Here is a 23,636-nt window from a genome sequence, read left to right on the forward strand (position 1 = left end):
GACTCCTTGTAAATTAAAAAAGCCACTGTCCCATTATGGGAGGTAATGTCAGACACATCAAACTGGTGACCATATGATCTACTAGTTTTTGTTCACAAATTTTGATGTTATATTACTGTATATGCTTCTGCTTATGTGGAATTTGTCTGTTTTATCTTATGGCACTTCACGTATTGCCTGGTAAATGGTAATATGCATTCAGTAGTAGAATTTAAAGCAGCATTTTTTTCTATTTTTTGGTTTAGAACATATAGCAGAACGTTCAGCATTTTCAGCTTGGGAGAGCTAAGGAGTGAGTTTAGAAAATGGGTTCTTATTTTCATTTTGCTTTTGTATCTTCCTTAACGCTTCCTTTACATAAACTGATCCATGCTGTCTATGCAGATTATGCCAGGGGCTTGAAGCTCCTGGGCTTTAGGCAAGGAGCTATTTTCTATGCCTCAAAAGCAGGAGAAGCTGGTAAAGATTTATTGGTTGAGCTCAAACAGCCTAAAGGGGAAGCGATGGAAGCGACAGAAGAGTAACAATTCTATATTTACTGCTAAGAGGAGTTTTTCTATCAGACTGGATTGTCCATCAGATTGATATTCCACTGTGTGAAAATGCGCTTTCTCTTGAATCACTGTAATAGCTCATGTGTGATTTGAGCAAATAATGTTAAATGCGTGAGGAGACACATTTAAGAACTGTTTTGTTTGTTCTTAAATTGTCTACATTTTCAAGAGAGAAGGAAAAAAGGCTATGATAAAATTATACATGAATATTTTCAGCTTTTTCAACTGTAGCAGAAATCAAACTGAACAAAATGCTGAAAGCATTCCATACCCGTGCAAGAGCCTACTCCATTTACTTCCAAAAATCAAATCTTTATAGTTCTTCACTACTGTTGTATTTATATGTATAAATGATTCAGTCTGTACTATAAAAAATGTGAATTTATGTAAAGAATAAATATAGATCACAAAACACACACAGATCATTCCTGGAAAGTTGTTTTCTCAAATCCAATTTTTCTCTTTAAAATTACTGTTATTTTACATGAGTTCCCTTTGTTGTCTTTTTCATACCAGGATGGAATGGAATCTTTAACAGACTTACTTATGAAAGATTCCTAACAATCCAGAAACCTCTGACATGTCATCTTTTTCAATTAAGATATTGTTATATTTGGTGTCATTCGCAATTGAGCACTGCCTGCACACCTTAGGGACTAAATTCTGCCTTGTCTTGACTGTTTAATGGGATCAAAGGATGGGAAAATTATCCTACCTCAAAAAGTAGTAAGGTGGGCTCCTCAAATGTTCAGAAGGATGCTAATGCTCTCTCTGTAGTTACTATTTTGTAGGGTATTTCAATGTGTCCTGAATTAAGAGTTAGAAAGAACATTGAATGAAGCAAAAGATGTTTTTTTTTTTCATTACTTTATATGATATCATATCTTGTGGTCCATATACTTAGGGGTGCTACTGAAAGCATCTCTCTTCACTTTTGTGCCAGTATTGCAGCAGGATCAAAACAGCTTCCCACAGTATTTTAGTGTTGATATATTTGTTTTCATTGTTGTTCCTCACGTTAGAAATGTCTTTTCTATTTATTACTGTTTGACTGAGAGATTTTGCAGCTGAAGAGTGGATGCTAATGTTAGACTGCATTTGCAAATGGAAGACTGTGGCATGTGAAAATAAGTCTTGGCTGAAAAGGCTAATTATTTAAAGGAAGTTGTTGGAGCTGCTGAAGTTCAGTATGCAGTAGTGAGAAGAATCATATCATGTAAGAAGTTTCCCACCTGAATGTAATTCATGACTTTACTGCTTAAAGTAATTGTGTCTTTGATTCTTCTTATGCTTGAAGATTTGTAAATGCGTATTCAATATTCCTTCTTAGAGGAGCATTAGCTTCATTACCTCTCTTCAACTCTGGAAACCTTTTAATTAAAATCTAGCATAGCATTTCTGAGAACACACTGAAGGTTCGGATTTTCAATACTGATGTTTTTTGTACAAGTTGAAAATGTTTCATTGCTCTAAAAGTGAATGTTTTATATAGATAAGATAACGTATCTTACATAGATTGTCCCACATCTTATATACATCATTAAAGATGTTCAGTGTCTTACGAATGATACTTACATACTTGCTTGGGAAAACAAGTATACAATGAAATTTGCCTTAAGTATTAGCTGGTGAGCAACAAAGTTAAGCAAAATTAAATGTCTTTATCAGTGGGCTAAATTCAGGCTGGCATCGACTACAACAGCACTCCTGAGTTCCTCTGCTTGATTTTCTATAGCAGTAATGTGGGACAGGGACACCAGAGATTTAGTGTAAGCACACTCAGACTTTGGCAGATTACACAGAATGGTTTGTCGTTGGGTCTCTGGCAAAGGCCTTTTGATACTGAATGTTTCTATATACTTTCAAGAGTGAAGGTGCAGAATACCATGTGCTTATTCCCTAATGAAACTTTTATGATGAAAATACAGTGTAGAAGTGATTTAAAAGTTTCTTTAGATAGAAGTGCTATCACAGTAATAAAAGAAAAAAACTTTCTAAATCCGTGTGTCTTTATTTAATGCAAAAATGTCATCTGTTGCACTTGGATTGAATGCCGATTGTGTAATTGTTATTTTGCCTTCTGGACTGGAACGATGCTCATGGGTGCTTTTAGAAGTGGAAGTGATCACCCTTTATATGTATTAGGCACAATTTCCCTACTGGTCCCAATGACAGTCACAGATCGTTTAGGACTAAGTGGGTTTGATCACCTGCCCAAACCTGTATTCCATAATATGCCTAAGTACATAATTGCTGTGGTTGATAAAGTAACAACACTGCTGAGTATGGAAAGTGCTGGAATGCACTATAGTTTGCTGAACGTGGTACCTCAACTGTTTGAATCTGTAGCACGGGCAGTAGTGGAACATTTCTCTACTGAGTCTGAAAATCAGATGAGAAAGGTAACTAAGCTTGCCTTGGTTGTGCTTAAGTTTTAACCTACCCAATTTGTCACATGGTCTGAGTGGTCAGAGACGTGGGTTGATGGTTGGACTTGTTGATCTGAGAGATCTTTCCAACCTTAATGATTCTATGAAACTTAAAAGCACGCTTTGTGGCTCTGTTAATCCCAGCAGTATCAGTTAGTGGGGAACCCGATTTCAGATAATACCATTACAGTTGTATTGCTTCCATTGATCCATTTATGACTTTCTGATAATGTGTGAAAAAAGACTACTCTTCACATGTTTTTGTGTTTACCCTGTGCCGTTTTAACAGACACACAGCTTTTAATAGAATATCTAATTGACCTTTACAGTGGATTATTCTTGACTTTCCAGAAAGGTAAGGTCTGAAATTGATTTTGTTTTTGAAGCAGGATGGAAGATTTGAACACAGTGAGGTTGTTTTCTTGGGTCATGTGCGCAACTCTTTGTTCTTTTCAAGCTCATCTTTCCTAATGGGTGGGCAGATGTTGGCAAAACAGCAAGTGAGGCTTTGCTGTCTGCCTGCAAATAACTGTACTTTGTTGTGACTGCTTCCTTTGAGTGTCAGAGTTGCAGTTCAGAATTAGCCAGAATGGGTGGGATCTTTAAAGGGGACCCCAAATACGAGATTTAACCTTTCTAAATGCCTTGCTTCTGACAAGCATTCATTATAGGCAGTGAATGGAGAGATCTGACAACTCAAATGGGAGACACTGATTTCCGTCCTGCAGAATTTAGCAGTGCTGAACAACGAAGAGAGACTACTTTTGTTGATAGAACCAGTTTCAAAGCTACCAGAATGCTCCCAGCCTCCTCCATAGAGAACTCTGACCTTTTCAGTGCGTTGTTATTTTGCTGTCTCCTCAATCTGTGTGAGCAAACAAAGTTGTGAGGAGTTGGGAAGAGACAACCACCAGGTGACCGTGCAGCTGAAACGTCCTGAAATTGCTGTCGCCCCAAAAATGTAAGTGTCAGTTCCACAGTCTGAGGACTTTCCAGCGAATTATCAGCACTGGTTTTTGCTGGTTTCTACGTTATACAACTTGTCAACAGGAGCTGAAGAAAAATACTGCAGAAAAATGCTTCCTTTTCCCTACGTTTAGGAAAGGAAGGCACGCACAGCTATTTTTTCAAACTGGAAAAAGAAAGAAAAATAATAACTTGAGTGTTTTCCTTCTCCTTTCCCTTTAGAAAAATAGTTCTCGAATACTTATCAAGCCAAAGAGACTTTTCTTTATGACAGTTTCTTCCAGCTCTGTTCTGCGGTTTACCTCAGCATCTGCTTTCTTTTTCCACTTTCCCAACTTATGCCTGGTTTTGATTAAAACCAAGCCGAGATGCATGGCAAGAAAAAAGCAGCCTTCCAACACCAGGAGAGCAGGAAGGCGATTTGTCAGCGATCGCCTGGTCTAGAATGCGATATTTTCTGGTAGCAGCTTTTGCTCCTAGTAGGACTGGGCTAACATACAGCTTTTACATTATTATTGTATGCCACAACCATCTCATCAAAAAGCCAAGAGACGTTCTTTGAACCCAACCGAAATCATCTGTTTATCCTTTCTGACTGCTTTGCAGGCAAATTCCTCACCGAAGAATTAGGGGCAAAGGGCATTCTTCTCTTTGTGATTCCACCACCTTTTCATTTTCAATGAAGTTTTATAAATGTTTGTTTTTCTCCAAAATTTCACTGTTTTGTGGCAGCGGGCCTCCAACCTGCCAGCACAAGAGGTGGTGTAAGTAGGCAGTGTAGATAAGCTAGCCTACTTTTATATTGTGTCACTGGATGTCTCCCTCACAGATACAGACTGGTGGCTGGATATATATATATATATTACTATTATATATATATATATAATATATATAATATATATATATTACTATTGTTATATTTATTTTCTATTATTATTATATTTACTCTCCCATCTTTCCATTCAGAAGCTCTCACCATCACTTTCCCTTCCCAGCTTTGTTTTCACTCATCCTCCAGCTCCTGTCCCCTCCTCAGGGTATAACCAAATCCCCTCTGGAAGCCACAAGAATGCAGTATTTCATTGAAACCCTCCCAGAATCTCTGAAACCATCGGTTTCCAGTTCATGCAGGAGAGGGCAGCAGAGCTCAGGGAATGGGGACAGTCACTCACAGCAATAAAATGAGTTCCAAGGGGTGTGCTGCATTTTCCCACTAATTCTGCCCTCGAAGTGGGGCAGCCCTAAGGAACCAGCCAGGCAGGACAAGCTGATTTTGGTGGGATTTATGACTGGCTGCAGGCTGCTCGGGGAGAAAAGGAGGATATTGAGGACAGCCAGGTTTCTTATAATGCGATAAGAAGTTGGAGATTGGGTTAAGCTTAAGCACTAGGCTAACCCTCTCTTGAAATCTGCTTTGGCTTGATGAGTAAATGCTTGAAAATGCACGATAAGTACAATTGTAAGCATTACCTTGCCTCTAATGCAGACAGGTAGATCTGTTACATTCAGGTGGCTGGCTGTAGCTCAGTCTAGTTTGGTCTATTTCTGTGTTGAACAGCTGTTTCTTAATCATTCATTATTTACAATAAAGGCGAGATTTTGCTTCCTAGAAAATACTGAGCACAGAAATCACAGCAAGTATGTGCTCTGTTCAGGTGTTGAAAGCAGTGTTTCTGCACTGACCTGGAGAATCAGAGGATGCTTATGCCAATAACTCATGGCATAATGCTGGCAGTGCTCCTGCGAAGCACCGTGGATCACAGAAGCTGATTTTGTGTGCGTGGGAGGAAAAAAGGACCACAGAAAAATTACAACAGGAAAGGTTCTTTCTGACAGTTTTGAGATTTACATACCTCAGCACTGCTGGAATGGGCATTTCTGGTGCGTAGCAAATAGCTGGCTGTGAGTCTCAGTATGATTTGAACATTTTTAAGTAAGCAAAAAGCATTGCAAGCACAAATGGCTGTCTGTTTTGAACAACAGATATCCTTAATCAATCAATTATGAATATTGTTTTTATAGCTTCCTAACTCTTGCACCCTGCTGTGTGTCTCCTGGCTACCTGGTGTCATCCTTTTTGGAGAGAACCCAGCTGGAGCTGCCTCTCATCCAACCTGCAGACAGGTAGTGACACTTCCAGTCCTACCTGAGACAGATCTGAATGCAGAGCAGTTGAGCAGGAATCCATCCCTGCGTGCTCAAATCAAGAGAGAATCATGTTTATCCGCCAGCTCAGCAAAGGACATGGTTTCTTTGGACCATGTGTGTATCTCCTTGGAGCTTTCAGTGGTTGGTGGCTATAGGGAAGTTTGCACTTAATACAAAACATCTCATTTGCTAGATAGAATTCTTTAGCTAACGTGGTAGAAAGCTGTGAGAAAGCACATGATGAGTCCCATGTTGAAATTACTCTCACAACTACTGGAATAGGTTGCCTAGTTTTACCTCATCTTTCTGTGGTGGTGCTCACTTGTTTGCCTACGACCTTGAGGAGGCAGTGAGATGCTCTGAGCAATGAGTATTGCTGAATTTCTCACTTGCACATCTAGTCTGAAGCCAGCTCAGACTGACAGAAGTTGCACCCCGGGAGAATAATAAATTGCTTGCATAAACAAAGATGATGTAAACGGATGATGTCAGGGGAGCTCTTTCCTAAAGCTGTCCTGGGTTCACTGATGCAGTCTTTTCTTAGCTTTCATCTTACAAAAAGGTCTAAGGAATGAACTTCCTTCTCTCAGCCTCTGTTGTGATCCAGCAACAAAGCTGGGGCACAGGGCTGGGCTGCATCAGTCAGGACCTACCCATATAACCTAGCATAATATGAGAAATAGTGATTGTAATATCACAAAGGAGGGGAAAAAAAAGCAAAAGCAAAAAAAAAAAAAAAAAACCAGAAAAAAAAATATTTTATAGATTGCATGTATTTTTGGCCTTACTACAGCAAGAATATTTTCATAGGAACCAAACATAATATTTGGAGGGGTGCCTCTTTGTATATTAACTACATATCTGTCTTTCAAAATTGACTTGATCAGAAAATAAGAGAGCCATAATTGTTTTATTTCAAAATTTCAACAATTGCATTTGTTTGTAGAGATGTTTGACTATCCATGCAGCCATTGTGAAGTATATCTATATTGACAAAAGTAGTTCCTGTTGAGTATAGCTCTCTGTCATACAGAATTTTCAGTAAAAGTTATGTTAAAGCCATTTCATCTGAAAGTCCTTAGCGATAATAATCAGTAATCTCTTTGGAGAACTTCATAAGTGTACTTTTTTGTCAGTCTAAAGCTTCTTAATCAGCACATTGAGAGTGATCAGGAGTTGGATTTGATGGTTCTGGTGGATCCCTTTCAGTCTGGAAATTCTATCATTTCAGATATTGGCCAACAACCACAAAACCAAACCACTATTTGTGAGGCAGGACTATGGCAGGGACTGAGCATTGCATTGCTCCATGAGTTGCCCTCATCTTTGGTGAGGTGCCCAAACAGGCAGGACTGGAGCAAAGAATAGTGACAGTATTGATGTTGTACAGCTCGGAGCCTATTGTAGCTTGAAAGAACAGAGGAATCCCAACAGCAGAAGACCTTCCCTTTTATTTATTTTTTTCTTTTATTTATTTATTTTTTTTATTGTAGCACTTCATGCACCACGGATTAGAAACAATTTAATTTTGGTTTTAATCAGTTGCATTGCTGGCTGTTGACTCATCTGTTCTTCAAGATAATGTTTGATGCTACTCATGGCATTTTACCCACGTGATGTACAGTGCTATTTGTTTCTTATTTATACGAGTACCTGGTTTGCTCCTGGCAAATCTTCCCCAGTTTTTCTTGTTGTAGAGTCTTCTCAATGATGACATGTTTTTACAGAGGAATGACTTGCACTGAAGGCTTGGTTCCCCCCAGAGCTTTTCCTTCATTTCAGGTCTCAGCAGGGTTAGATCCCAGCCACCTTTTTCCTTAAGTTCTGTGTGTGTAATACAAAGTTTTTCTAGTCGGTGTCTCCGTGGCAGAGGGTTTTATGGCAGTAATTATCTCGGAATGAATACTTGGTTGGGTTGAAAGGCTTCAATTAAGGGCCTTTTGATTTTGTGGTTTTTATAAAATTTCTGCGTGTGAATCATAGGCTGCTCTTTGATTTTGTTTTCCAAACTTCTCATTATTTAAAAAGTGGGGGCTTTGATCTGAATAAGATTGTTACAGGTTCTCTGTGGGATTTCAGTTCAGGATTCAGTAATAAAGTTGAGGGAAGAGTTAATTGCTTGGGCTCAATACCATTGTTCTGTCCCCTGACTCAATAACCAAAATCTGAGATAGCTGATGGGAACAGTTGCTTTCATACGAGGTGAATAATCTCCAAGAGAGCTTTTCACATCCACTGTGGTGCATCTTCAGGATGTAACTGAGTGTAGCCAATTGAAACAGCTGAGGATTTGCCCAAAGATTTCTTGTGTACCATTCCCTTACTAAATTCATTCATGGTAAGTTATTCAAAGGGAATGAAGTGAAAGGAGTTGTGGTGGAAGGGAAGGGAAAGGAAAAAGGAAAGGGAAGGGAATTCATATTTGCTGTGAATCTTTGTAGAAAAATGTTGGATTCTTTCCTGCATCTTGGCAGGTTCTGATTCAGCTCTGGCAGTAATTATTCAATGTGAAGATGGATTCTGTCTGAGAGAGAGAGAAAAAAAAAGCCACACATAATTCCCAGGGAGTCTTGACAGTCTATGCAATTAAACTGATCTCTGACATCTCTGGACAGTGGGATACAGATGGAAATGAAGTTCATATTTGAGATAAATAAATTCTTAAGGTCACAGTGTTTCTGCATCTACCCCACAGTTGCAGGAGGTCATCTTTTAGGAAGATACCCAATGCAGATTTAGATCCTTATTTAAAATCACAGCTTCTGCTAAAAATAAATAAACAAATATAAAAATGTTGCATTTCCAGCTTGAATCAACCTGGCTTCAGCTCCTCACCATTCATCAGAGAGCAGCCAAGGGCATCTCTGTGTGTCAGATCCAACAGAGGGATGCTGGGCATTGGCCAGGTCCCACCTGAGTGGGGCTGGACAGCCCTGGGCTGGAGGAGCTGTGCCACTCACCCTGCTCCCCTGGCCCCACTGGCTCACTGCCTACATTCCATTGGCACAGTGGGGTGTGGAAGCCTCCCCCTGAAGCACTGCATTTGAGTTTTGCCAAAGCGTTGCTGGTTTCTCCCCACTTAGGTGTGCCTTCAGGAAGGTGTCATTTTACCCTTGTTGGTCTCAGAACTGAGCTGAGATTTTCATTCTGATCGTATTTCAGCTCCTGAAAATCATTTCTGATCTTTCCACAGCAGGTATTCTTTCAGTAAAGACGCTCATCAAACAGTCTTGTGTGAGATCAGCTGCGTTATCTACCCAAAGCAGAAAAGTCTAGAGTAGGCTACATTTAGAACATGTCCCATGCTGCTAATTGATAGGAAGTAATCACTCCAGCCTGTCCTTAGCAGCAATTCTGATGGTCTTTCTAGACATAACGGAAAATGTGACCTGTTATCTTTCTAATGGGTATCAGTGGTGAAATGTAAGCTCAATTCATGATTCAGTACAAGTTAATACCTTTTACATTATGTACTGGAAATAATTTGTAACTTCTGATCAGCCCATGAGCCTGTATTTCTGTTGAGAGATATTTGTTGGATCTCATGGTCCAGGGAGAGTCTTCTCTTCTGTAACCCTCAGCTGGAGTGGGCAGGTCAGCAGGTGCAAGCTGAAAAAATATTTCATCTTGATAAGAAAACGGAAGTTTTTTGGACTGATTCTTATTCTTTTTTTTTTTTTTTCATAGCACCGCATCTGATTCCAAAAGCAGATCTTATGATGAAACTGTCTTGTTTAGGATTGCAACTCAGTCAGGTGAAGACACCGAAGCCAAATGAGCAGCCCAGCAGTCCCATGTTCCTGTGAGCACCTGACCACCATGTGAGTACATGGCCTGAAGTTTTTGCTCTGCTTTTTTTTTTCTTTTTTTTTCTTTTTTTTTTTTTTTGCAGGGGGAGGGTGGAAATTCACAGATAACATTTGGTTTTCTGAATGTATTGACTGCAGAAGTCTTGTTTTCTTGTCATTCCTAACTGAAGTTCCCCTTTCTAGCCTCTTTCTCTCTCTCCCCTCATTTTCTTCAGCAGTTGGGATGGAGTCTCAAGCTTAAACCCTATTACACCTTGAGTTGCTGACTCAGTAAATCAGAAAAGACTTTGGCAACATCTGCTTGTGATCCTGTAACCAGATCAACAGACTTTGAGCCAGCACAGGAATATGAAGTGAAGGTCGGGAGCACAAGGCATTAGCCAATACTTTCTCATCATCTCCAGACGTTTTCTCTGAAGTGGTTTATCCATACTCCAAACTGGATCAAGCCAAAAAGGGAGTGCTAGCTTTAAGGCATACATGGTATATACTTAATAAAAGGAAGCTTTCAAGAGGGGAATGTATGAGATAATGCAATCCAAGAGCAAGAGTAACTCATGCTTCAACAAGTAATATGCATTTCAGTGTCTGTAGCTGATAGCCTGCCCCTACTTGTCTATGCTAATTATCTCTGCTAGGAGAATGTTCAGCTCTTTGTGATCAAGAAAAACTTCTTAGCTGCCAGCTAATACATTTACAAATATATGTGACTTAGTGAATCAGCATGTAGACATGTCTATTGAGGTTGGTGAACAGTCTCCAGTTGGATAGCGTAAGTGCGACAAAGAAGAAAAAGCTAGACTTAGAACAAGACACATATCAAATCTCAGAGCCAAACCAACATGATGCGTGATAATATCTTTGTCATTTGGCGTCCTGAAGTAAAAAAAAAAAATGCCAGAGCAAATTTTGTAACCTACACCAGATCAGGCTTTTTTAAAGAAAGACACGCTTGCTAAGAGCAGCATAGGTTGATTGTCCAAGGGCAACAGAGTAAGGCTGGCTTCTCATGGCCTCCCACAATACAATTTTCTGTCTGCATTAAGTATGCTCACTGTCTGTATCAAATACATCTTCTAGTGCAGCTGAAAAGACATTGCTTTTTGAGTCTCAGTTGACATCCAGGCATTATGCCGTGCGCAGCCATAAACTCCTCCACGCAGATTATACATCTCAACTGCTAAAAGCTTTTGCTAAGAGGGAAAAAGCATGTTCCTGAGCTAGTGGAAAGAACGAAGGTGAAAAACATTTCCTGCTTCTATAAAATATGCATTTGAAAATACAATATTTCATTACAATGGTCATTTGGAAACTGCAGCTGGGTTTTGTGCAGTCTGGTGTTGAAAACTCTCAGGGTGGAGACAGCACAGCCTCTGGGGCAGCGTGCTCCTCTGACCTTATGAGGAAAAGCTTTGGTACTGGCATGTTATGGCACTTGACTCTGGTTATTTGTAATGATGAGATAAATGTAAGAACTGTGGCCTTTGACACTCCTCTGTTTCTGCGAGAAGATGTGGCCCTCCACCATCTGTCTTTGGAGGCAGTGCTTTGTCACTGGGCGGCTCCCTGCTTCGGGAGAGGATTTATCCAACCTCTTCTGATGGATCTATTCCATCTAATAATAAGCATTTCTGGAAGGTAAAGCAAGTAGTTGGCCGGACCCTTGGTGAAGACAGAAGACAGGAATTGCTTTGCAGTATTTCACAGGGGGTCTTACCTGGAGGGTAGCAGCTTTGCTGCTGCCTGTTTGATGCGTCCATTGAGTAGGTTGGGATGAAAGAGTAGCTGAGTTTTAGTGCAAGATAGTGTTTCTGCAATCTAGTCTGTGTATAACTTCAGGAGCTTTCCTAAGGACTTTGGTTGCCTTCGCCATTGCAGATTGGAGTTTTAGAGGCTATAAACACGCACTTCCCATGGGTTACCTGCTATGAGTTTCAGTCTTGGCCAGGGACATCACTATCTGATCTGCACTGGGGATAGCACTGGAGAATTTTGAGGTTTTTTTTTCACCTCCCATGCTGCAGTAAAATAACAAAGAACTGAAACTGTGCTCAATGTGTGTTTTAACTTCAAACATTGAAAATAGCTGAATAGCAGCAAAAGCACGCTCTGCAGTAGCAGTATGCAGAGCCTTAAGTGGTTGGCAGGCAGTCATCTGATGTTTCACTAGGGCTCCTCACACACTCCAATTTCAGCACTTGTTTAACTATTTGGCTGACCAAAGCCAAGAACTCTGAATACTGAATAATCACGTCTCGTGTTGGTACCTGTAAAAGTATGTGTATATTATTGACTTGGATGCCTGGAAGTAATTTGAGCTCTGTTGATAAACCCCTGGGGGTTGTTTTCTCTTCTTCCTTCTCTTTCTTTCTTCTTTTAGAATTTATCTTAACAAATTATATACAAATATCAGTATCTATTTACTGGTGGAAATATGAGAGGTAGAAATTCAGAGTTTATTTGGTTGTTGATGTTGACCTCTTCTGTGGCCTTGGGAGTGACATGTATGTATATATGGAAAACATGGCAGGAATATTAACACCTACAAGTCTTTAGGCTTTATGGCTGTTGATTAAGAAATTCTTTGAAGAGGTATTTTTTAATACAAAGGATCACAATGTGATGGTATAGTTTGAAGACTTTTATTGTTGCTTACTGTGACATTGAAATAATGATTTCATTTTCTGACTCGAAGAAAAACTATTGAAAAAAATCAAAATGTTTGCCAAAAAGTAATGTCTGTGTTTATGATGGATCTTATCTGTAAAGATTAACCAGATGGGAAATGGAGACTGTTTGAAAAACTCTTTGCCATAGAAAATGTGATTGTAAATGTAAAATTTTAATTTTAAAGCATGTAAGGAAAGAACAGCGGATTCTGAAAATGTGTACTCAGGAATGGCCTTTACTTCTGAAGTCCTCTTACTATGGTTGGGACTGTTCACATGAATGGAGGCTGCAGGACTGGATCCACAGTAAATACTGGATTTAGTGGGATAATATTCCGAGCGCTTTGAAATGTGATTCAAGTTACTCAAAAACGTATTTATAATTCACTGGAAGTGTTTGCTGTTCCCAGGTTATTTGTCTTTCTCTATTGGTTGTATCTGATACATAGCTTACAATAATGCTGTATGGAACACAAGTATTTCCCATTCATTTTGAGCTTGTTCAGGTTAAATAACATAGTTCAGAATACCATTAAAAACAAACAAAAAAGAAAACAGAAATCAAACCTTTTCAATTTCTTTCATCATAAAGAAAACACTAAAATCTCAGGATAAAAAAGTGAAATAAAATACGGAAGGTTAGCCTGAATTATGACATGGATTCTGATATGTTCACATTTCTATTTCCAAAAAAAAGTTATTTGGAAGACTCCTGTGACAAAAATTATATAACAAAAATGACATTCAGGTGGAATTTACAGAGCTATGCCAGAAACATTGATATGGAGATCTTGTTTTTGTGTCTTGTATCTTTTCCAGGTTCTGAAACAGGTGTGGGGTGCCTGGTCACCCCCATGGAGCTCTTGCCTCCTTCTGGACCATCACTGCACCTGCTCTAGTTTGGACAACTTCATTCAGAATCTGCTGTTGCCTTTTCCATGGTGGACTGATGGCTACTGCATCAGCACAGAGGTGGGTGACCGGCTCTCCCTTGCCTCCTTAGCTCCCACTTCTCCCAAGATTGTGCTGCTCGATCCAGGCCCTTGAGTATTCTGTGCAGAGACAGCTTCAGCAACAGTGGTAGGTGATGAGTTGTGAAGCCATGAATACAGAGCCAAAGGCAAAGGGGAGTCAGCCAGGAGTGTGCTCACAAGACTTTGGTGCTACTCCTTTGGATCCCATCACTGTTGTTTCTGTCATTTGGAGTCAGCTCTCTTGGCCTCTTCCAAAAGATGCAACACGTTTGTTAACAAGGGGATAGATGCCTTACAAAGATCTATGCAATTCGTCACTCACTGAGGACCTCATTTCTGCAGATACATCTCCTAAATGGTGCACCTGGCATCAGGAATAGTCCTGCTGAAACATCTCATCAGTGAGCATACGTATTTATGGTTTGCAATAACATATTTGCATGAACTAGTTGCTGCTTGGCTTCCTAAAAAAATGTTTAAGAAATTACTTCTGTACCATTCTGTGTTATGATACTCAACTCTTCACTTCTTCAAAACACATTTAAATTCCCATCTAAAGCATATTGGCTCTACAGAGAGCTGCTTAAGAGTTGGGGTTGTGCTGTTAATGCCCAGCCAGCACTTCTGTATGTGTGCATGTGATTAATGTACTTGGGATCAGACGGTGCTGCTTCTGATTGAACCTGAGCTTTGTGTATTTCAAGTAGAACTCTCAAAGCAAAGAACCTGGTGTGAGGGACAGGGGGAGGGTGCAGCATCAGGCCCTTTATCATAGAATCATAGAATGGCCTGGGCTGAAAAGGACCACAGTGATCATCCAGTTTTAACCCCCCTGCTGTGTGTAGGTCACCAACCAGCAGACCAGGCTGCCCAGAGCCACATCCAGCCTGGCCTTGAATGCCTGCAGGGATGGGGCATCCACAACCTCCTTGGGCAACCTGTTCCAGCGTGTCACCACCTCCTTCCTACAGGTACCTCCAAATATTTATTTTATTTTGGCTATAATGGTGAAAACAAATTCACCACTCGTGTAGGTTAAAGATCTTATCAGACAAACTTTAGTACAGAGTGCATTTTACATTCAAGCTGTGAACCTTTGGAAATAGGGGCTTATAAGGACATTGCAGACAGAGTGTTTAGCATTGCAGAGGAGTTGATGCAAGCATGGTTGGCTGAAATAATCTTGTTTTTAATGTAAAGATTTGGATCTGTTTTTACAGAACAGTGTCTTGGAAATAGAGGGAAAGCATTTCTTAGGATGACTCATAAAAGTGCTTTAGAAATGCCATTAAGATTTAAGGCATAATACAGATCCTATAAATCTACTCTGCATTCTTTCACTGGGAATGAGTGACTTTTATGAAAACTAGGGATTATAAATCAAAAGCCTAAATAAGGGTGGTGTGGGTTTTTTTTTTTTTGACATGTAAATATAGATTATACATTAGCTGAGCTCTGCCTTGATGGCCTTGTGTTTCCACCAGGGGCAAACAAAGTGAGCATTATTCTCCTGAGCACCAGTTTTACCTTGTAAAAGCCAGTTAGCAAAAATGTAGGGAAGCATTGCTGCTGGGAGAAAATGATCAGCAGTTTGGGAGGGGGAACTTTCTGCTGTCTCGCTCAGTCCTGCTTTTTCATCTCCCTGTTCATTCATCTGCTGTGCACAACTGTGTGTTTTCATGGCAGTATCCATGCCAAACTGCCCTTCAAAACGATGAAACGTCCTTAGGAAATGCCAATAGCTTTCCATCGCACTACTGCAAATATACATGACCATTTGGCCTCGTCCTAATTTGTTTTTCGCATCGTATCCTGTCCCCACCCCACAGTTCTTGGGTGAAATCTGGTGCAGCAGTGCCCCCCGGCCCCCAGCCCCTATCTGCAATCCAGGCTCATGGCAGCAGTGGTTTGCTCAGCCTTATCTGCCCTACGCTTCTATATTTAAACAAGGAGGGCTCTTGTTGGCTGAACTTGTATAAAACGTCGCTTGCCTGGATGGCTGACTTGTAAAGAAAGGGCATCTATCACTTTTATGCGGCATTTCAAAGAAGAAGGCATTTAATAACACCGTAAGACAAAGAAAGGAGTCTCTCAATGCACAACTGGCCGGCTAATGATTAACTTCTCAGTACTTAATTGGTTTGTGGCAAAAAAAAAAAAAAAAAAAGCAGCACTGAGGTATTGCTCAGTGTTGTGCTAAGGGATACTGAAGGGATACCAGAAACATGTGCAGTTGGTGTAAAATATTGCATAGCTATGATACTTGCAAGTGCTTATGTATTTAAATGCAGGAGAGAACACTGGGCCTCACGTGTGTGTTGGTTTCCCTATAGTACTACTCCTTTTGCTCTTAATTTTTACTTCTTAGAGATCTAAGAAGTTTGCTTATCTTCCTTCTAACTACCTCAAAAGTTATAGATAAACCCTTCTTCTTCATCTATAGATGGTTTGGGTAACTCTCAGCCAGTACAACAAGAGGCAATAAAAATCCTCTGCAATGTTTTTACATAAGCCAAAAGCATTTCACAAATATAGACTTAAGCTACGGAAAAAGGCAAAACAAAACAGGAAATTGTTACAGGAGTGTGATTGTTTCATTTGTAGTGATTTTATCTTTTTTCTAAGAATCAAATTAACATAAGGCAGCGCTCCAGTTGCTTCTCTTTATAGGAAATAGAAATCCTTTATTTTGGCAAAAAAAAATTCCATTTTTTTTTAGTGAGTTTCACATCTCCCTTGCTAGGCCATAGCACTCTGTACAGAGCATAATAGCATAATAGCTGCTTGTTGCATGGAATTCGGTGTATATGTGCCACAATACTATCCCTAAAGATGGTCTGAGGAACCAATGGAAAGGCAGGAAAATAGAGAGCAGGGAAAAATTTATGTTTCTTTTAGCTGGGACTGCTGCTTTCATAGTTGTTACAAAACTTGTGGTTTTTTTTTACTCTCATACATGAGTCATATTTTTGCTGAAAAAAACAGGTACCTTCTGTGTCCAGTTTGTTTTTAGGGACACATATTGCAAATGAGAAAGAACAGGATGTGTTGACAGTCCGTTGAAAGACCCAATGTTGAATCCTCTTGGGGATTATTGTTATATGCCCTTCCAATTGAAAATGTGTAAAAGTGAGACAGTTGGAAAAAAAATATATATATCTTTTTATGTCAACTATAGGAAACTGCTCACAGTACCTTTGAACCTGCTGTGGTTTATAAAAGCAGCAACACTCAGCATGCATCTTACCAAGTAGTCATGATCCTGAAAATGGTTCAGCAAAGTGGTTCAGCAAAGTGTTGTCCCCATTGCAATTAGAACTGCTGTATGGCTCTGGTCTGCTTACATTTTGGCCTAAATTTCTTAAAAGGTGTTTGAACTTTTGTGAACCCAAAAAGCCTGTGCTGAGGACATGGGGCTGTGATTATTAAACACTTTTTCAATGTCTCTAACAGCTTTCACCCAAAGACCTTAGGACACTTGAATGCACTCATGATTAACTGCACTCTCTGCACTTTGTCCCAGTAGAAAACACCTGGGAAAGCCATGTCAGCTCTGAATATACTTTCCCAACATGAGGACACAGTGGAGCGGGACCTGGACCAAAATCTACTTTAAAATACTTCAGATGCTGCAGAGGTTCTGCTTTCCAGCTCTGCGTTTTGAGTGGCCTTGTTCTTCACCGTGATTTAAATCGTTAAACCCACTTCCAAACTCCAGACAAAACACAGATACAGTACAGCTCACCACCAAATTTTTTTGATGATTATACAGCAAGATGAAGTATAGGTGTATGATTTGAAGACACAGTTTCCCATGTTTTCTTTTCTCGTTGCAGGACTTTAGAGGAGGAGAAGAAGGAAAGAACTTTCCAACTGCAACATACCGTGTAGAAAAATGTACTGAAGACTGAGCTCTGCTGCAGTGTTAAGATGACAGCAATCAGGCAGATGTCACCATAATCCGTAGTCAATCACTGCCATTGACCCAAGTATAGAGCTAGCACTGGGCACAGCGCTCGTGTTTGCTCTGGGGATGTTCTGCAGCACTAATGGGCATGGTTTGGTGGTGGCACGTGGTAGGTGAAGTTGACAGTTAGACTTTGATGATCTTGAAGGTCTTTTCCAACCAAAGGGCTTCTATGGTTTTATGAGTCTATAAAGAGGCCCTTGCCAACCTCTTGAAAAAGAGCTGCATCAGTCACCCCACACCACAGGTGGTGTGTGGATACTGATGGCTTTCTTTTTAAAAGAAAAAAAAAGTCACGTTTGTGCTGCAGCTGGTTTTGCTGTCTATGTGACTGGACTTTGTTTGTTTGAACATCTCTGAAAGCAACTGTCAACACTGATGCTTGGAAGTCTACTTCGTTCTTTCAGTATTTAGGACATGGCTAAGCATAAAACCACAGAGTTGCACAGCCAAAGCTTTCTGCCAGCTCTCTTACGTGACTGGGATTTTATAGCGATATCACACCTAGGTGTGACTGACGATTCATAAAGACCCAGAAGTTAGAGGTGGAAAAGATTGCTAGGTCACCAGCTCCATTTCCCTGCCAGGGTGGGATATGTTGCAGGTGTTTCTGCTCTGAGACTCACAGCAGTGCTGTGCCAGCGATGGCTGTCATTCATTACTGTCCCTGGGAGCCCAGGACTACCTCCTGTAGTTCTGAGCACCGCTTTCCTACAGCAGTGAGAGTCCCATTGCTCAGCTCTTCCCAGACTTGGGACATCACTGTTTGAAACACGATCTCCTGTGATCTCTTGTCCAGAAGACTGGAGGACAATAAAGCACATGGGTTAATTTGCTTTATACACATGGCTGGTGAGAGCTGGACAGCAAGCTGTACCCACTCTACGTGATACTCTGTGCCTATTTGTAAATCAGGGAGAACTTTCCTTTTGCTATAGGGAAGTTCATTCACAGTCAAGTGTTCTCTTCCCCTTCTTAGTAGCTGAGTGCTAAACTAAGTCACTGGAGTCTTTTATTATAATGCTTTCTGCAAAGGATGTTTCAAGCTATTCATTACTAGCTAGACTTTACATATATGTTTGTACTTGTAGAAGTAGGTACGTTGTATGTATATATTTATATATATATACATACACACAATATATATATATATATTTTTTTTTTTTTTGCTTCTTATAATAGCAAGTAAGAATGAAATTCTTTTACTATTTTATGCGACTCCTAATACATCCAACACAAAGAAACTAGAATTAAAGCAAATAGTATTTCCCTTTTTTTAAAAAAAAAAAAAACACAATATGAAATCCTGTTTGCTCTCTGACTGCACATCAAATGTTGACATTAACTAGTAGATATGCCACTTCCATGCCAGGGTTTCATTCTTGGAACATGAGATCAGGCTGATTCTGTGAAAATAAATATGAAAGAAAACACACTCAGTGAAGTGCTCAGCTCATAAAGGCGCAGTGCTAAGAAATCTGGGCAGCCTCCTCCACCCCCTCTGAGCTCGCTCAGCTTGCAGCTCGCACTTCCCAAGATTTGCATTACGGTTGTATTTCTTGCAGGTAGCCAGTATGACTCCATTTTTGTTTAGTTATACAACTTCAGTCTCCAGTTCCCCCCAACCCAGTGCCGTGTTCTGAACGTGCTCTTTTCTAGATACTTTAAGTATCAGATCTGTGATTATTTTTCAGCCACTTCTGTTTCATAATAACCTGGCACTTACAAACCTTGAGACTTGTGTTTTTGTAAAGTGGTTTTTTCCTTCTCTTTGTCAGCTTCCTTAAGTTTCAGACATGACCGCACAATGAGACCCAGCATGCTGTGAGCCTACTCTTTCTGCACAGTGGCAGACAGTCCCCTTGTCTCATATTTGGAAGATTTGTCTCTAAGACTTAGAATCACAGAATCCTTAGAGTTGGAAGGGACTTCAAAAGGTCATTTAGTCCAACTCCCCTGCAGTGAACAGAGACAAACACAGCTAGATTGGGTTACCCAGGACCTGATCCAGCCTTGCTTGGAAGTCTCCAGGGACAGGGCATCAACCACATCTCTGGGCAACCTGTTCCAGTGCCTCGCTATCCTCACCGTAAAAAAAGTTACAAGAAGCTACTGCACTAATAGAAAACTCACAGCATTTCTTTTGGGCTGATAGTCTTGGCTACGGCATGTACTTGGCTCTACTCAAGGAAGGCCATCACCAAATTCAGTCTTCGGCTGTAGGTGGGGACAGCAGCAGCCAAGTTCATTCAGCCTTTGTTATCACCTTTGAACACATCCAGTCAGATGAGATGGACCCATTTTCTACAGTCCCTTTCTCTTCTGTCCAGACCCTGCCCAAAGTGGTACAAATAATATCAACACTGTCTGTGTTATGCATGTATGTATCTGCTCCATCCTTTCTCTGAGGATTTAACAAACTCAGGCCTACCCTCCAATGTAGGGTGATACTCTGAGCACTGTGTGAACCTGCTCCTTTCAGGAACAAGGCTAAGAAAGACCAGGTGAAAACAGATAACTGTCTAACGGGAGAAAAAGGAGAGGGAGATTTTCTCCCTTGGGATTGCATTTAGAGCTGAATAGGGAGTCTTGGGTTGAAAGGTTAGAAAGAGAAATTTTTGTTTCTGGTGGAGTTCTTGTTGGAGAAAAGCGTTGAAACGAGAAATTTGGAGTTAAGAAAGTTTCTATGATCACGTACATGGCAGCTGAAAATTTGCTTTAAATATTTTCAGTACAACTAGTGAGCAGGAAAATTAATTTCCTTTCAAAATGATGTGGTGGAAAGGCAAAACATTGAGTTTGCACCTCAGACAAAAGGAAAGGTAAACGCTTTGCATTAAATTCCTTGTGCATTTCCTAGTTTTACAGACAGCTTTGAAATTTATAGTGCAGATGCAGCGGTTGGAAGTACACCCTCACCTTGCCTGACCTCCCACGCAACAGCAGCCTTTGAATCTGACCCCGTAATTTCTGCATCAAGCACCTCTCTCTCTTTGAGCTATAACACGTCTCTTAGATATCCATCTAGTCCTAACTGGGAGACTGCAAATAAAAGAAAACCATCACATCCATAGGTAGCTGTGTTTAAATCACTAAGATAAGCCTGTATATCTAAGGTTTCTCCCAAGGACAAGAGAGCAACAAGAATTTACAGTAGAGGCCTGCACTCGTGGGAGGGTGAACATGTGCAGGTCCAAACATTCTGTTCACAAAGCTCCAAAATGGGGAAAGCACAAAGCATTGCTTGAGGTGCCACAGAACATAAATGAAATGTTGTTATGGAGAGGACTAGCTCAGAAATGTGTTCTTCACAAAGTTAAAGGACTTTGATGGAGTAAGTTGGTCTTCATGGCTGACAGGTGGGAGACTAGACATAATTAATTGAGAGCAAATTAAAAACAATTTGGGAAAGCATGTGTGTGTAATCCTACCTGTGAAAACATATGTTTGTTTTCATACTATACCTCTTTACAAACCATCTTCTCTCTGTCCCAACTGATACAAAAGAATGTTGTAACTATATTTCACTTGCTTTTTTGTCACTGGAGGATGTTCAAGGGTTTTTTTTTTTTTGTTAGCTGTAGCTTCCTTCTGTAGAGAATGGAAGGAAGCGTGTTTCTATCTTCCTGCTCCCTGTGCTGTGTGGTTCCTCTGTCCCAGATCATACTGTGGACCAAGTGGTCACTTAATGCATCCTGAGCTGCAGACAACTGGTACATTCCTTGTTCAGCATCCTTGATACTTCCTCCGTGGAAGGAAAGATACAAAGTGGTTGCCACCATTACATTCACTGTCCCCTCGACACTGCTTTTCAGAAAACATAGCCACAGTTTCTCAGCCCTGAGTAGGAACTTTCAGGTAGGCCAATTTCAATGGCAGTTGACAACATGATTTTTGTATTACTGAAGCAGCATTGTTCTTATCTAAGTCTGAACAAATTGGCTGACTTGAGCCATGCAGTGGCTGTGAATCCATTTCATATAGATCTTTTGATATGTTTTAACATGTTGAGGAATTTTCTTGTCTTTCTGCGTTTTCTTTTCTCATCTCTAAACCTGTATCGTAAGCCCCTGAATCCTTACACTTTCACTTAATTCCTTTTCTGTCTCCCACTCTCCTAAATACAGACCTTCTGTTTTTAGCACACATCAATCAAAGCACAAATCCCAGAGACAAACACCTTGCCCATGCAGCTGCTGGGTGGCAGGAACCTCGCATGGCAGAACCAAGGCATTGCCCAGACCCCAGCTGGTGCCCATCAGCCCAATTGCTCCATCTTCACCGCATCTCACTGGAGAGGCTTTCTGAAACACATGCCCTCATTCTGTGAAATAAGCCCTGGCTGACTCACTCAGAAATAACAATAGGATTTCCTCTGAGGGGAATGTATGTCTAAAAATGCCCTTTCAGTGACTCTACCGCCTTTGGGTACCTGCTTTCACTTCATACTCCAACAGTGTTAACTTGTATATTTCCCATACTATCGTTCTTTGTCTTCTGTTTGTTGTTCCATCAGTGAGATCTGTGAAGTTTAAACCATCTGACTTTACAGTCAATTCAGTTCCATGATCTCTTACTGGATTTCTTTTTTGAGTTAACTTTCCCACTGATAGTTCTTTAGTTCCTTTGTCTTGCGCTGTTTTCCCAATTACAGCCATCCAGGAGAGATTTGCAGTGTTTAAGATGACTGAGTTAACCCCTAGGTTATATTGTTCCAAGTGTTTCTGTGTTCATCCAGACCACTCCAGCACTACATGTGCTTTCATGCTACAGAAAGAGCTGTTCCATGTTTTTAGTGCATCTCAGGACAGAATGGCCACTATTGTTCCTAAATGACTACGTAGGCATCTGAAAGCCATTCTGGGTTAATTTAACTACAAAGGTATAATGAATCCAAAAAAAATGTAGGAACCTTACTTAGATTCACGAAAATCTCTTTCAAGGCTAATGAAATTCCCCTGCCTCTCAGAAAACTACCCAAACAAGTGCTCTGGTGTGGGTTTTTTCCCCCATTATAGAAGCCTCTTAAAAGGAAAGTGAGTGGGTCACCACCAGGTCAAGAGCCTGTGGTTATGAACATTACCTTTCATTCACAGGAATCAGTCATCACACAGCCCTGCATGACGTCAGGTACAGCCTTGTGTCACCAGTCCTTCAAGATGAGGTAAGGTGTTTATGGGTGGCAGCATTGAGTGTGTGGCCCAAAGTTGTATGCAGGGCAATAATTCACCTCTCCCATCCAAAACTTGGTTAAAAATTACACAGAACAACTTTAAGGGAATAGAATATGCTGTGTTTTTCATCCAGTATTCATTTCAAGTTGTGGGCAGTTTATCTAGCAGTTATTTAAATGCAATTGACCTGTACATTGTGAATAAAATGACGTTTTATAAAGCTACTAAATACCTTGTATGAAGGAAGTACAAGTACAATACTTGGGCCTGAGATGAAAGAAGAAGAAGAGAAAAGATGCAATCTTCAAAATGTGTTTCATGAAGACCAAGGTAGCCATGAGGAAAAGATTAACGCCATTCATTAATCTATCATAACACATCTATTCTAATTATTTTAGTCTCTACTAAGAAATAATATCTGAGGATACACAAAATACCAAAGTTCACCCTTCTGGCACATAGTGTGATTAATGCATCTAGTTAGTAGTTTAGTTTCATGAATATGGACACAGAGATTATAAGCACCTGATAGCATGGTAGCTGCCTACACCAACTTTATTTAGCCCACACTTGTTAAACTTCTATTTGCACTACCATTCTGAAAATTATAGAAGAGTTTGAGAATTTAGGAGTCCTATATTTACCATCCCAGTACATTTAAAGCCCTCATTCTTGGGTCTAGCTACTGCTTGGAATTAGCAGACCTGGAAATTAATTAAATACAATTATTTTTTATCAGAACAACAAGCATATGCTCTGCAGAGCTCTACACTTCAAGGAATCTATTGTACCAAAAATAAAATTCCTATCTCAGCCAGTTATGAGAAAAAAAAACCAAACCCTTTGGATTACTCTTCTAGGGAAGTTTTGTAGCATTGTTCTTCCAGGTCAGGAGAATACTTGTAGATGTCAATAGTTACCAGTGCTCTTTCCTCTGAGCTGTTTA

At 40.2% G+C, this 23,636-nt stretch overlaps 1 protein-coding gene and 1 long non-coding RNA gene across 5 annotated transcripts in view; both read left to right on the plus strand.

Moving 5' to 3' along the window:
• The window catches only part of WDR11 (WD repeat domain 11), a 34,479-nt gene extending 31,926 nt beyond the window's left edge, over positions 1-2,553 (plus strand). For all 4 annotated transcript variants that reach the window (XM_085229250.1, XM_085229251.1, XM_085229252.1 and 1 more), the window contains exon 29: positions 358-2,553. In XM_085229250.1, coding sequence (XP_085085376.1) covers positions 358-524 — 167 coding nt within the window. In that variant the 3' untranslated portion in view covers positions 525-2,553. The remainder of the gene's footprint in view (positions 1-357) is intronic.
• A 6,717-nt stretch (positions 2,554-9,270) lies between these two features.
• LOC146543894 (uncharacterized) lies at positions 9,271-23,253 on the plus strand. Its single transcript, XR_014884724.1, has 4 exons — positions 9,271-9,918; positions 13,395-13,547; positions 14,395-14,520; positions 17,386-23,253. It is a non-coding gene; the product is annotated as an uncharacterized LOC146543894 (long non-coding RNA).
• The last annotated feature ends 383 nt before the right edge of the window (positions 23,254-23,636 follow it).

The sequence above is a fragment of the Meleagris gallopavo genome, chromosome 8 (assembly GCF_905368555.1).
Source record: "Meleagris gallopavo chromosome 8, MGAL_WU_HG_1.1, whole genome shotgun sequence".
Taxonomy (NCBI): domain Eukaryota; kingdom Metazoa; phylum Chordata; class Aves; order Galliformes; family Phasianidae; genus Meleagris; species Meleagris gallopavo.